This window comes from Tursiops truncatus, chromosome 3 (assembly GCF_011762595.2).
Source record: "Tursiops truncatus isolate mTurTru1 chromosome 3, mTurTru1.mat.Y, whole genome shotgun sequence".
Lineage (NCBI taxonomy): Eukaryota > Metazoa > Chordata > Mammalia > Artiodactyla > Delphinidae > Tursiops > Tursiops truncatus.
This window is the reverse complement of record NC_047036.1, coordinates 29,908,588-29,920,595: the sequence shown is the minus strand read 5'-3', so window position 1 is coordinate 29,920,595 and position 12,008 is coordinate 29,908,588. Positions and strand designations below refer to the sequence as shown.

The window sequence follows — 12,008 nt, the reverse complement described above, 5'->3', positions numbered from 1 at the left end:
CTTAGTCACACCCTGACAGGGCTGCCACGTCCCTCAGCCCTAATGGCATCACCAGATCTTCCACAGGCTGATGAACAGCTTCGCAGGCGTGACTGTGGTCATGGGGGGGGGGGGGGTGGTGGTGGAGGCAAAATGCAACTTCGGCTGCGACTGGAAGGAAACTGGTGATTGCAGGAAGAAGCACTTCCTAGGGCTGGACTCAGTTTCTGGTGGCACCTCCCCGATTGCTTCTTTATCCAGAAAGTCCCATAGATCGGGATTCCCTCAGGGTGGTGAGAGCTGGTTTGATGCCCTCAGGCTGTGAGCGTTTCCCCAATCAGCCAGTCCAATACCATAGATGCCTTGTAAAAAGTTAATCAAACAGTGATTGGTAAATGTTTTGGTCAAAAGATCCTTTAGAGAAATTGATGGAAATTAAGGATTTCTCCCCCAGAAAAAGGCAAATGCACAAAACTCTCCCCACACTTTCAAGGGTTATTAGAACTCACTTAAGTCTCAACATGGATGACCTAGGGGTTTGTGGATCATTCTTAAGAGCCCCTCCTCTAGATGGCTGTCACCTGCTAGTAGAGGGTCAGATTAAAATGTCTCTAGACACAACTTCGGTCTGGGCATTTCATGATATTGCCTCTCAGTCCTCTGTTAAAAAGCATGACAGAAAAAAAAAAAAAGCAGTTGTCGTAACTCATGCTTTATGACTAGAACGGTTCACTTGCACATTGGCTGTTTCTGAAATATCCCTTGAGACCTTATTCAGCTCTTTTCACAAATGGCAGCAGTAATCACATAGATAAATCTACCTACCTAATTTGAAGGTCAGACAGGAAATTACTTTTTTTGGAAGAACCAATGGTGGCATTACACTTTTCTAATTAATCCCAACATGGAAATGATTCAATTTATTGGAGAAATCTGAATCTGAGGTGAACAAGTAAATGCATGCTGTTACAGCAAAGTGCTTCCCTCACCTCCTCCTGTTTCCAGTTCTAGGAGTTGGGCAGGGAGAGTGTGTCCTTATTTATTTTCCTGTGGTTGGCTTCCCCAGCTGGGCCTTCTAAGATTTTACCTAGTAAAATCTTAAAAAAAAAAAAAAAAAAAATCTGCATGGCATCCTTCCCAGCATTGTCCTGAACTCATTGCAATACTTCCATGAATGAAAATTTTATTTTCCTTCAGGGAGAAGAACAATAACAACATGCAAAAGTATAATGTAAAACTAATTTTTTTCTTTATTGAAAATACATCTACAAGGTAATGCTTCTCAGTCCACACTGGGTACATGTAATATGCAGAGCCTGTGATGGGCTGGCAAGAGGGTCATCCCAGAGGACCTGCTTTCCATAAGAGATGGTTAGTATAAAAAAGATCACATTGTGTAACAGTTAATTTGACATGATTAATTTTTACTCTACTGGTGTCATGACAGCCATGTACATTAACTTTTGTAGTGTATTCCCAAATAGAGCCTTGACATTAAATGGTTACTCCACCACAGCCTAATGTTAACTTTTGTACACATGTATGTAATGCTCGCGATCTATATAAAAACATCTCTAATTGTATATCAGAGGATGTATGTCTAGATATTCAATCTGTTAGCATAATTAACTCCATTCCTCACCATTTTCAGTCAGAAACTCAAACACAGCTGGTATTGTCTGACAGCTCGCACTTCACATCTTTGACTGGATATTCCTTAGAGGGTAAAAAAATAATCTCCTCTAAACCTGGTAGCTGCCTTGCCTGAAACTAATACCCCTAGTGTTTTTTTTTGTCTTGGAACCACACTGACATGACTTCATACTGATTCATCTTCTACGGTTTCTCTCAGGGATGCAAACCAAACCAAACCAAACCCCACTTCAGCTGAAGGTTTTAAATGATTTGGTGAATGGAGTTCCAACACAAAGAAATATCTTGTTTCTGTCATTCTAAGAACTTTTGATGATAGTCAAAAACCTTTTCAAATAAGAGACCACCCACCCGGTTCATGGACCTCTAGTGGAGAGAGAGCTCATTCATTTGACTTCTTTAAAACGTATAAGAAGTGACCTTATATTTTGATCTGCAGACTTCCTTAAGGAACGATTTTTGAACTGAAAAGAAAAAGTGTTTCAGGTTAAAAAAAAAAAAAAAAAAAGAACCTCTCCTTTTAAAAAAAACCTTCCTTAAAGATGACTTATAATCTTGGTGTTTTAAAATCCTCTCTTTATAATGTCAGCCATGCTCCGTTCTTTCCTGGCGATCTTTAGTGTTCCATAGTAAGACCGTGAGCACCCTTGCTAAGTTGCTAGTCTTACGTTTTATTTTCTAAAAGTCTATGGTCAGTTGAGGAGTGGTGGGAGATATCCTTCCCAAAGTAGTCCCTTTAGTTTGTGAAGAGTAGGAAAGAAGGGAATACTTCCCCTGTTGGGAAGAACTAAGCAGAGTTTCGTGAACAATTCCACTCCTGGAAGGGCCTCCAGCCAGGTGACTTGTGTAACTGACATTTTGGACACAGGACCTGGTAAACCACACAGCCATCCTGCCCCCACTTAGAAATGTTCGTTCCCAATAAATGTCTATTCTGAAAGTCTCACGCTCCATGGAATGGTACTTGCTACAGGATGTTCTTTGGGGAAATGGAGGGCAGGCTCTTTTATGGTGCCACAGGATTTTTGGGTGAGAATCGACCATAAAGGCATCTAAGGAACTCGCTCATTTTACAGATGGGAACACTGAGGCCTAGAGATGAGACGTAACTTGCCCATGGCCACATGGAAATTTCACTTTCTGCGCCTCCTCACAGCTGTGCTGGGTGTGTATTTGTATTGTCCTGCTACTAATAAAATAAGGACACAAATCATAAGAGAAAGGAAAAAAAAAAACCCTTGTAATGACCAACCGATAACCCATTGCTGATCAAGTTGTTTTGTCTTGATACTAAAACTGAATTGTATTCTGAAGGATTCTTAAATTCTGAAAGTTGATTTAAAACCATGTTTTTAGCCTAGTATTTGTTTTGACTCTTTAATTTGTAAGAACTATCACATTTACAGGATTGCGTGCCACATAAACTTGTAAGATCTGATCAAGACTATTTTTGATCTCAGTACCTTATTAGATAAGACTAACATGAAATGACTTAAAATTTTCAAACATGGGATGAAAACTATACATTTTGGCCACTGCAAAACCCCCCCTTGTTTTTGGATGAATATTTCCCAATCCTATCAGGGCAGGGAGGAAAAGGGAGGTAAAGGGCTGACTGGAGAGAATGAGTTGAAATGAGATGGAAACATTGTATAATGGTTTTCAAACACCTGGTGCTCAAGGAAGCATTTCTTTGTGTTAGTCTACATCTTGGTCTCACTATCAATGGATTTCTCAATTTCGCTTTCCTGGGCAATCAGCTGATATGGTTTCTTCATTTCATTCTCTTCAATCACTGAGTTACCCATTTCGACGTCCCGGTTCTTCAGTTCATGTCGTGACAAGTGTTCAACAATGCCGGCTCCCAGGGAGTCTCCCAGCACGTTGGTGGTGGTACGAAGACGGTCCCTGGGGAAGGGAGGGGTGGAAGGAAAAGCGAGGCTCCTGTGAACATCACGGGATTTCAGCTCACGTTTTGAACCAGCTGGCTAAGTCACTGGGGGCATCTCTTAAAATTCTGCTTGGTGTAGCCACCCACTGCATCATTCCATAATAGACACATAACATTCAAAACTGTAGTTACTAATATATATCCGTATAATTAATAACTTATATAACTTATAACTAAGGATATATATTAGTATTAATTTTCAGTTACTAATTAGAGTACCAACAGTAGGAATGACCCTCCCCTTTCTCCTTTTATTTAAAATTTTTCTTTGGTTCTCTTTCCTACCACTCACTTTCCTTTTACCAGAAGGTCTCAGAAGTGTGATCTAGAGACCGCTGGGGGTCCCTGAGGCAAAAACAATTTTCATAATAATGCTAAGATGTTATTTGCCCTTTTCCCTCTCATTTTCTCATGAATGTCTGTCTAGTGGAATTTTTCGAACAAACAACACAACACAACACCAAAGATAACACAACAGATTGAATGCAGACGCAGTTAGTCTTGTATTAAGCTAGACATTAAGGAGATTTGCAAAAATGTAAAATGGTATCATTCTTTTCCCTAAATTTTTGGTTTGGAAAATGATATTTTTCCATAAAAATGTTATATATGTTAACATGTAATGAATGGATTATTGTAACCTTTAAATGAATTTAACATTTAAACAATGCCTACGTTTTTCTAACATGATAAATATTGATAGATATGACCCACACAGATAAAAGCTTTGGGGGTCGTCAATTTTTAAGTGTAAAGGGGTTTGTGAGACTAAAAACTTTGAGAACCACAGCTTTATATTATAAAAGTCTTCACATGAGTCAAGTAGTGGCTGTGGGCCAGACAGTGAGCTGAATGCTTTCCATGTGTCAATGCGTTTAATTCTCACAGCACCACCGGGAGGTACACGACATTATTGACTTCATTCTGCAGAGAAGGAAAGTAGGGTGGCTGGGTAATCTGGCCGGTGCCACACAGGGGCAGGACACAAACCCAGATCCAAGTGACCATGGAACTCATGCTCTCAAGTAATTATCTTCCCCCCACTTATTGTGCCTTGAGAACACTGAACTTTTTGTGGCCATTAGATCTACCTCATGGAGTCTATGTAGACTCCAACACCTACTGTGTCCTTCTAGGCTGTCACCTTGGGCATCCTGGGGAGCAATTGTAAATGGAAGGAAAAGAAAAGAGGCAGAGAATGTTAGCTGGAAGGGTGAGGGAAAAAGGGCAGAGGGGTGGGCCCTAGAGGTTAGGGTCTGAGGGCGCTTTTCTTGAAACTTTCCTCAGAACCAAAAATCAATTCCACTTAATGACGCCAGCTCTCTTCCCACTGTCTGCACAGCTGCCCCACTCGCTGTTGGGGTCAGATGGGAACATCTGCACTATATTATGCCATTGGAATGGGAAGCACAAGAAGAAAGCCTGAGGCAGCCTGGGAGGCCCGCTGTTCGGTCCCAGCCGCCACGGGGATGTGTTGTGCAATTCAGAAGTGGCTTTGCTGATTTATGTTGGCTTTGTAGACAACGGGTTTCCCAATCCCCGAATGGTTTTATAGCGCGAGAAGCGTAGCAGCCAGATGTGCCCCGAAGGCTGATAAGGGAGAGTGTGCATGGCGCCTGGGGCTTGGTGGCCAGATGATGGCAGGGATCAGGCAGGGAGGACAATTTAATTACAGGCCAAGCCTCGCCTCTTCATGGAGCCCTTTGGCAGGGGCGCCAGGCTGCCTGGTGCCCTAGGATGACAGAGGAGAGCCCCACGACAGCAAGCCGAATGCAGTCCGAGCGTACTCACAGGAACCAGTCCACTGCGATGATGAGCGTGATGTCGTCGGTGGGCAGGCCCACAGATGTCAGCACGATGACCATGGTCACCAGGCCCGCCTGAGGAATCCCAGCTGCCCCGATACTGGCAGCCGTGGCTGTGATACTGTTAGAGGAAGTCCCCAAACAGAAAACATTTGTTTAAATCTCCCGAGATAGAGAGCAGACCCTGTAAAACATGCACAGGGGCGATGTCTGACTTGCCAAGTTAACGTAAGAGGACGTGCTTTAGAAAACTGTAAGTGAGATGGTGTAAAACCCATTGAGCTAATAATCATATTAACTAATATTTCTCAAATGCCTATTACGTGCCTCCTGATTTGTTAAGCATGGATTACCTCATTTGTTTCTCACAACAACCCTTAGGAAGTTGGTCCTGTTCTTACAGCTGTTTCTAAATGAGGAAACTTGTGCCTATATACTTTTTCACGTACCTGGAAGTATTTTGCAAGGTCTAAAATACTGTACAGTTACAAAAACAATTTGTTTCTAATAATTCCCCTAACCAAGCAGAGGATTGTAAAGATACTGAACTTTACAGTATGGTTACTTTGGTCGGAAAAAAAATCAAATTTATTAATTCAAAAGCAAAATGATTTATGAACAAGGTTCTGTAGCACTAGCAATATATATATATATATATATATATATATTTTTTTTTTTTACTAGCAATATTTTTTATGGAGGCAGTGTGAACCTCATTTGTAAGGCACATAACCTGTCTGGGACTCAGTTTGTTAAATATCTATTTGATAGGCTTACGTGAGAATGTGAAAATATTTTTTGAATAATAAAGTATTACCTAGATATAAAGTGGTATTCATAAAGTAGTAAGTCTGTGGAAGAGACTTCACGGTTCCCCCGCATTGTTCCCCTTGTATAGAATGTTTAGATGTTTAGATGTTTAGATTGTTTAGAATTTAGATTGTTTAGAATGTTTAGAATGTTTAGATTGTTCCCCTTGTATAGAATGTACTAGAATGTTTAGCTGGTGTATGGCCGCCCACAATGAAACTATATTTCCCAGCCTCCCTTGGAGCTTAAACTAAGTTCTGGCCAATAAGACATAGGTGAAAGTGATCAAGCAAATTGCAGGTTGTGTCATTCCTCCTCCTCCCACTGGCTAAAATTTGGAGGTGATGTTGAGCCATCCTGGACCACCTGGATGAGGGTGATACCCCGGGGATGATAGAACCACAAGTTTGGGTCCCTTACACTGTAGAACACCTACCAGCCTGGAGGGCTTTGTGGAGTGGAGCTGCTCCACATGAGAGAGAAGTACAGTTCTATCTTGTTGAAGTCACTATAATTGTTATTATTATTTTTAACTCTGACACACGCAAATGAAACTTTTTCATAATGCAGGGCTTTTCAACCAGTATGTCAAGGTATGCCCGAGAATAGGTTATAGTGAACTGAGATATTGAGCTCCCAGCCCCAGTTTAGCTAGACTGGGCCTGGGGCTCCCAGAACCTCCAGGTCCGTCACCTCTGGCCATGATCAGCCCCATCATTTTTATCCCAATGCATCCTACGACTATTATCATTTCCCAATAGTACAAAATATGTATACAGAGTCTGACATAAATTATTTCTAAATAAACATATATAGACATACGCACACAAATGTGAGGGAACTGATAGAGATTTAAAAAGACTAAAGTGACATAAAAACCAAATACAAGCCGTAAACCTGGATTTGATCTTAGTCTGTGGAAAAAGCTATACAAGATATTTTGAAACAACTGGGGAAATTTGAATATAGGCTGGATATTCCAGAAGTGTTTTTAAGAATCTTACTATTGTGGTTATGTAGGAAACTATCTTTATTCTTAGGTGATGCATGCTGAACTATGTACAATGAAAGAAGCAAAAACGGCAAAACGTTAACAGTTGTTGGTTCTAGGTAGAAGATGTGTGTTGTAATATTCTTTAAACTTTCCTATGTATAAGACAATTTATAATAAAACTGTTGTGAAAAAACTAATTTATTTTCATTTCCAAATTGAATTGTTAATAATAATTAAAACACACACACACACACACACACACACACACACACACACACACTAAAGAGCAGGGTCTGAGCTGGATTGTGAGATTTTGTCTCCATTATACTCATTGGTCTGTTGTGCACGATGACTTTGATTAAGCAAAACGAAGGGACGATATTCACATGCGCACATGGATATGCCTGGACTGTCTCCAGAAGGATACAAAAGAAACCAGCAAGCAACAGTGGTTGCCCCTGGAGAAGGAAACTAAGAGATTAGTGGAAGGTAGGAGAAGGAAAATTACCTTTCACTAGACAGCTCAAATAATAGTTAAAAAATAGGGCTTCCCTGGTGGCGCAGTGGTTGAGAGTCCGCCTGCCGATGCAGGGGACACGGATTCGTGCCCCGGTCTGGGAAGATCCCACATGCCGCGGAGCGGCTGGGCCCGTGAGCCATGGCCGCTGAGCCTGCGCGTCCGGAGCCTGTGCTCCGCAACGGGAGAGGCCACAACAGTGAGAGGCTCACGTACCGGAAAAAAAAAAAAAAAAAAAAAAAAAGTTAAAAAAATAGCCCACAAAAGGAAAATTCTCAACCTATTTGTCAGTGTGCTCTGTCATATATACTGCCTAAAAGTTAACCCAAGAGAAAATGTTAATCCAGTTTTTGAAATGTATTTTTATTTTCTAATTTTTTCAATAAAAGCTAATGAATAATAAAAGCTAAAATTTCAATGCCTTTTATTGAAGTTTAACATTTTTTAAAAAGAGAAATATCCATACTATGTATTCTACAGATTTTAAAAAGGAAGAGCTGGATATGTTTATAGATGGTATACGGATGAGTAAATCAATCAAGTGGCAAGCAGTATGTATGGTATGATTCCATTAACTAAAAAAAAAAAAAAAATGTGTGTATGTCTGTGCATTGGAAAAGGTCTTTGTACACCAAACAGTAACCCTGGCCACCTACAGAAAGTTGAGGAGTCATGGTGGCAGACAAGTTTCACTTTTTACTTTATACATTTCTGTATTATTAGAAATTCATTATTAATAAATATGCACATCTGTAGTTTAAAAAAGTAAAAATCTCTAAATATCAAAAATAACACTGTTCCTATGAAGAGTCCCCTCTCCCAGTTTCTTCACTCAAGCCCTGATCACCGGCTCATCATTTAAAGTCGTTCTTAAGAAAAGGTCGTATAGAATGTTCCTTGTACCTGATTGTAATAATCTGTCCAAAGTTCAGGTCGAAGTTGTTAACTTGCGCAATGAAAATGGCAGCCAAAGCCTCATAGAGGGCCGTCCCATCCATGTTAATGGTGGCCCCTACTGGGAGCACGAATCTGGTGACACGTTTGTCCACGCCATTGTTCTCTTCCAGGCACTTGAAGGTGATGGGTAGGGTGGCAGAGCTGAGCACAGTAAAACAGGACATGTCAGCTGACCATCCTGACAGTTCAGACTGTGCCTGTCCGTTTTGGTATTTTGGACAGAGAGTTCCTTCCTTTCCCATATCCTAAGTGAAAGGGAACTAAGTCAGCACTAGTATAAATAGGGGAACAGGGCTAGGGACAGTGGGTCCCCTCACGGGGTCATTTGGCAGCTCCCCTGCTTCTGGAGTCCTCTGTGAGGCATCACTTGTGATTACTCCCCATCCCCCAACAAGAGCCTGTGCCAACGCTCGGCCATCTCTCCCTTAGGCAAATGGCAACTGGACGAGGAAGATGAGAACGGGCAGGAAAGGATAGCTGATTTCCATTTTGTCCCCTGAAAGGGTATATAGCCAGCTAGTCTTTGAATCCCAACTAGGTCTGACTAGCATTGGAGTCAAAAAGCCAATTCCTATGTCTGGACATTTAAAACCTGGAAAAACACACCCCCGCCCCTCAGTCTGAAGGTTCTGGTTCAAAGTAAAGTTTGAGATACATTTTCTGATAGAAATAAGCCACGGATGTATGCGTACCTGGAGGAGGTTCCCAGAGCCGTGATGAGCGCTTGCAGCAACCCGCCGATGAAAATCCAGGGGTTTTTCCGTGTTACCAAGAAGTAGAGGAGGGGCAGGACAATGACCGCATGGATGAGTAAGCCCACGATGACTGTCACTGTGTACATGGCAAGCTGCCCGCCAATGACTCCCATGTCTTCCATCTCAACAATTTTCCCTGCAATCAGGAAGAGGATGCCCAGAGGGGCGTACCTATGCAGAAGCAACACACGCACAGTTGGAAGTCTGATTTCCAACAAGCTATTCCACAGAAATTACCAAGTGATAAGAAAAAGTCAGAGGGTTGACTTCCAAACTTCTCTGCGCAGAATACTATGAGGACTTGCAGAAACTGTGAACTTCTTTCTTTTCTTTTTTAAAATATAAATTTAAATATAACTAGTGCATAATTAGGCTTTCCTCTCACTCAGAATTTCTCTAGGTCACAATTCTTTTTTTCTCCTAAACCAGAAAAAAAAGGCAGGTTCAGAGGTTTTGCTACTCACCTCTTTTTTTTCCTAAATAACTGTCATTTCACCACACCTGGGTCACTTTGGGGGTCCTCAGATGCCACCATCCCCCCATCCTGCTGTCTCCTGCTCCCCTGCTAAGTACTCTGAACAGTCAGAATCCACCAAACCAATATCCGGACTTCTGGGAGCATTTCCCACGTCGGAGCCTGACTCCCAAGCTAAAGCAAGATGCACACGATGGCATTTCAGTGTTTTAGATTTGCAGACAGCTCTCTTAATCAAGGACAACTTTTATTAGTTTTTCCCATATTACACACTACGTACAGTATTACTTAGTATCGATCTTTTTTTATTTAAATAAATGTACTCTAAGAGGAAATTGTATGTTACAATGCAAATGAAAAACTAGCACCATTTGCCATAAGTAGAAGGCAATCATAAAATAAATTCAGAGCTATCAAAGTTAATAACATGCATGTTTGTACTACCTCAATCAGGTTATGGGTGTTCTAGTTAAGTAATTATTACCCACAAGCTGCTACTGCCATTTGTGATCTCTCGCCTGTAGACTCGAAAGAATGAACAACGGAGACATGAAATGTCTTGTACACATTGAATCAAGGCCCCGCTCTCTTTGTCCGACGTGTGCTGTAAACTACAACCCAACTCACATTACCCAAAACAGAGAAGCTGATCACCCTTCAGGAGAAGGGTCTGCTGGGAACTGTGGAGGACTTATTTCATATTGGAAAATACAATGGTTCTTTTAAAAGTCCTTTAAAAACACAGGCCAGGAAATTATAAGAGTACCTGTTTTCAGAAATGTAATAACACAATGGTGAGTGTGCAGGCAAACGTACAGCTAGAAAAGCTACATGTGAGGTTCATTCAGCAGCCTTGAATAGGCTTCTTTCATAAAAGAGGTGAAAGGTGGAGGCATTTTAATACTATGAAGATAAATGTCCACTTTCAGCTCTGCCAAGATTTCCAAGGAGGGCCCCCAGCATTTCAATGGGGACTCCTGGGGAGACGACATTCTGATCATCTTTGTGCCCCCAAGTTCATATCCTTCTTGAACAAACTCCTGAAAAATGGATTTCTCTGGGCTTTGGGGGCAATAAAGACAAAGGATATTTTTAATCATGATGGTGAGGGCTTTTCTTAGAAATGGATGTTTTCCTGCCTCAGGTGCCAAGAGGGAGTCTGGATTTAAAACAAAGGAAAAAGGGAAAGCAACCCTCACAGGAGGCTTAAACCTATCACAGGGTTCTCTCCCTGCTGGGGAGAGTTTACTTTCCAAGGTCAATGTTCCTCTGTGGATTTAGTCTTTTCCTTTGTCTCCTGCTCTCAACTTTCTTTGAAGGAAGTTGTGTTATAAATTGTGGCTTGGCCTTCCATAATACTTCCCATGAGTCCTTCAGGCTTGACGCAGAGTGGCCATTTACACTTCTTTCTTAGGACTGAAATGGAGGAGAGCAGAGCTCGGTTTTTCTGATGGTCTAGGGGCTTTTCCCTCTCCTGGGAATGCTCTTCCCTCAGTACTTTGTATGGCTAGCTGATCACCCACCTCCTCAGAGGCCTTTCTGTCCCATCCAAGGCAAATTTTAAGCCTCTGCTCCAGTCACTTTTTATCACCTCACATCATATTACGTGAAAGAAAACCTCATGTTTTATTATTATTTTTTTCCATAGCACTTGTGACTAAAGCACATGGATGATTTGTTTGTTTGTTTAAGAATGTAAGATCCACACAAGGTCCTACTGTATAGCACAGGGAACTATATTCGATATCTTGTCATAAACTGTAGTGGAAAAGATTTTTAAAAAAGAGAATGTAAGATCCAGGACATCCTTGTCTGTCTTCTTCATTGCTATATCCATGGTACCTGGCATTAAATGCTTGGTATACAGGAGACAATCAATAAGTAGGAGACAATCAATAGGAGAATGAATAACTAATTAGTTATCAAATGGAGGGATGAGGAATGGTATCCCATCAGTGCTGGAGTAAGGGAGTTGACACCTTTCAAAAACAAGGAAGCAAACTTATGCAGACAGGCTTGCAGATATGTTCAAGGCCACTACCAGCCCAGAAAGTTACTGATTTTCTTGTGCTTGCCCGAATGAGATCATTGCAATTGGCCATCCTGCCTGGT

At 41.4% G+C, this 12,008-nt stretch overlaps 1 protein-coding gene across 3 annotated transcripts in view; it reads right to left on the bottom strand.

Annotated features, from left to right (window-relative positions):
• Positions 1-1,206: 1,206 nt before the first annotated feature.
• Positions 1,207-12,008, bottom strand: part of SLC1A3 (solute carrier family 1 member 3) — a 75,374-nt gene continuing 64,572 nt past the window's right edge. For all 3 annotated transcript variants that reach the window (XM_019930135.3, XM_019930137.3, XM_019930136.3), the window contains 4 exons: positions 9,359-9,592; positions 8,613-8,807; positions 5,375-5,509; positions 1,207-3,540 (listed from right to left, as the gene is read on the bottom strand). In XM_019930135.3, coding sequence (XP_019785694.2) covers positions 3,336-3,540; positions 5,375-5,509; positions 8,613-8,807; positions 9,359-9,592 — 769 coding nt within the window. In that variant the 3' untranslated portion in view covers positions 1,207-3,335. The remainder of the gene's footprint in view (positions 3,541-5,374; positions 5,510-8,612; positions 8,808-9,358; positions 9,593-12,008) is intronic.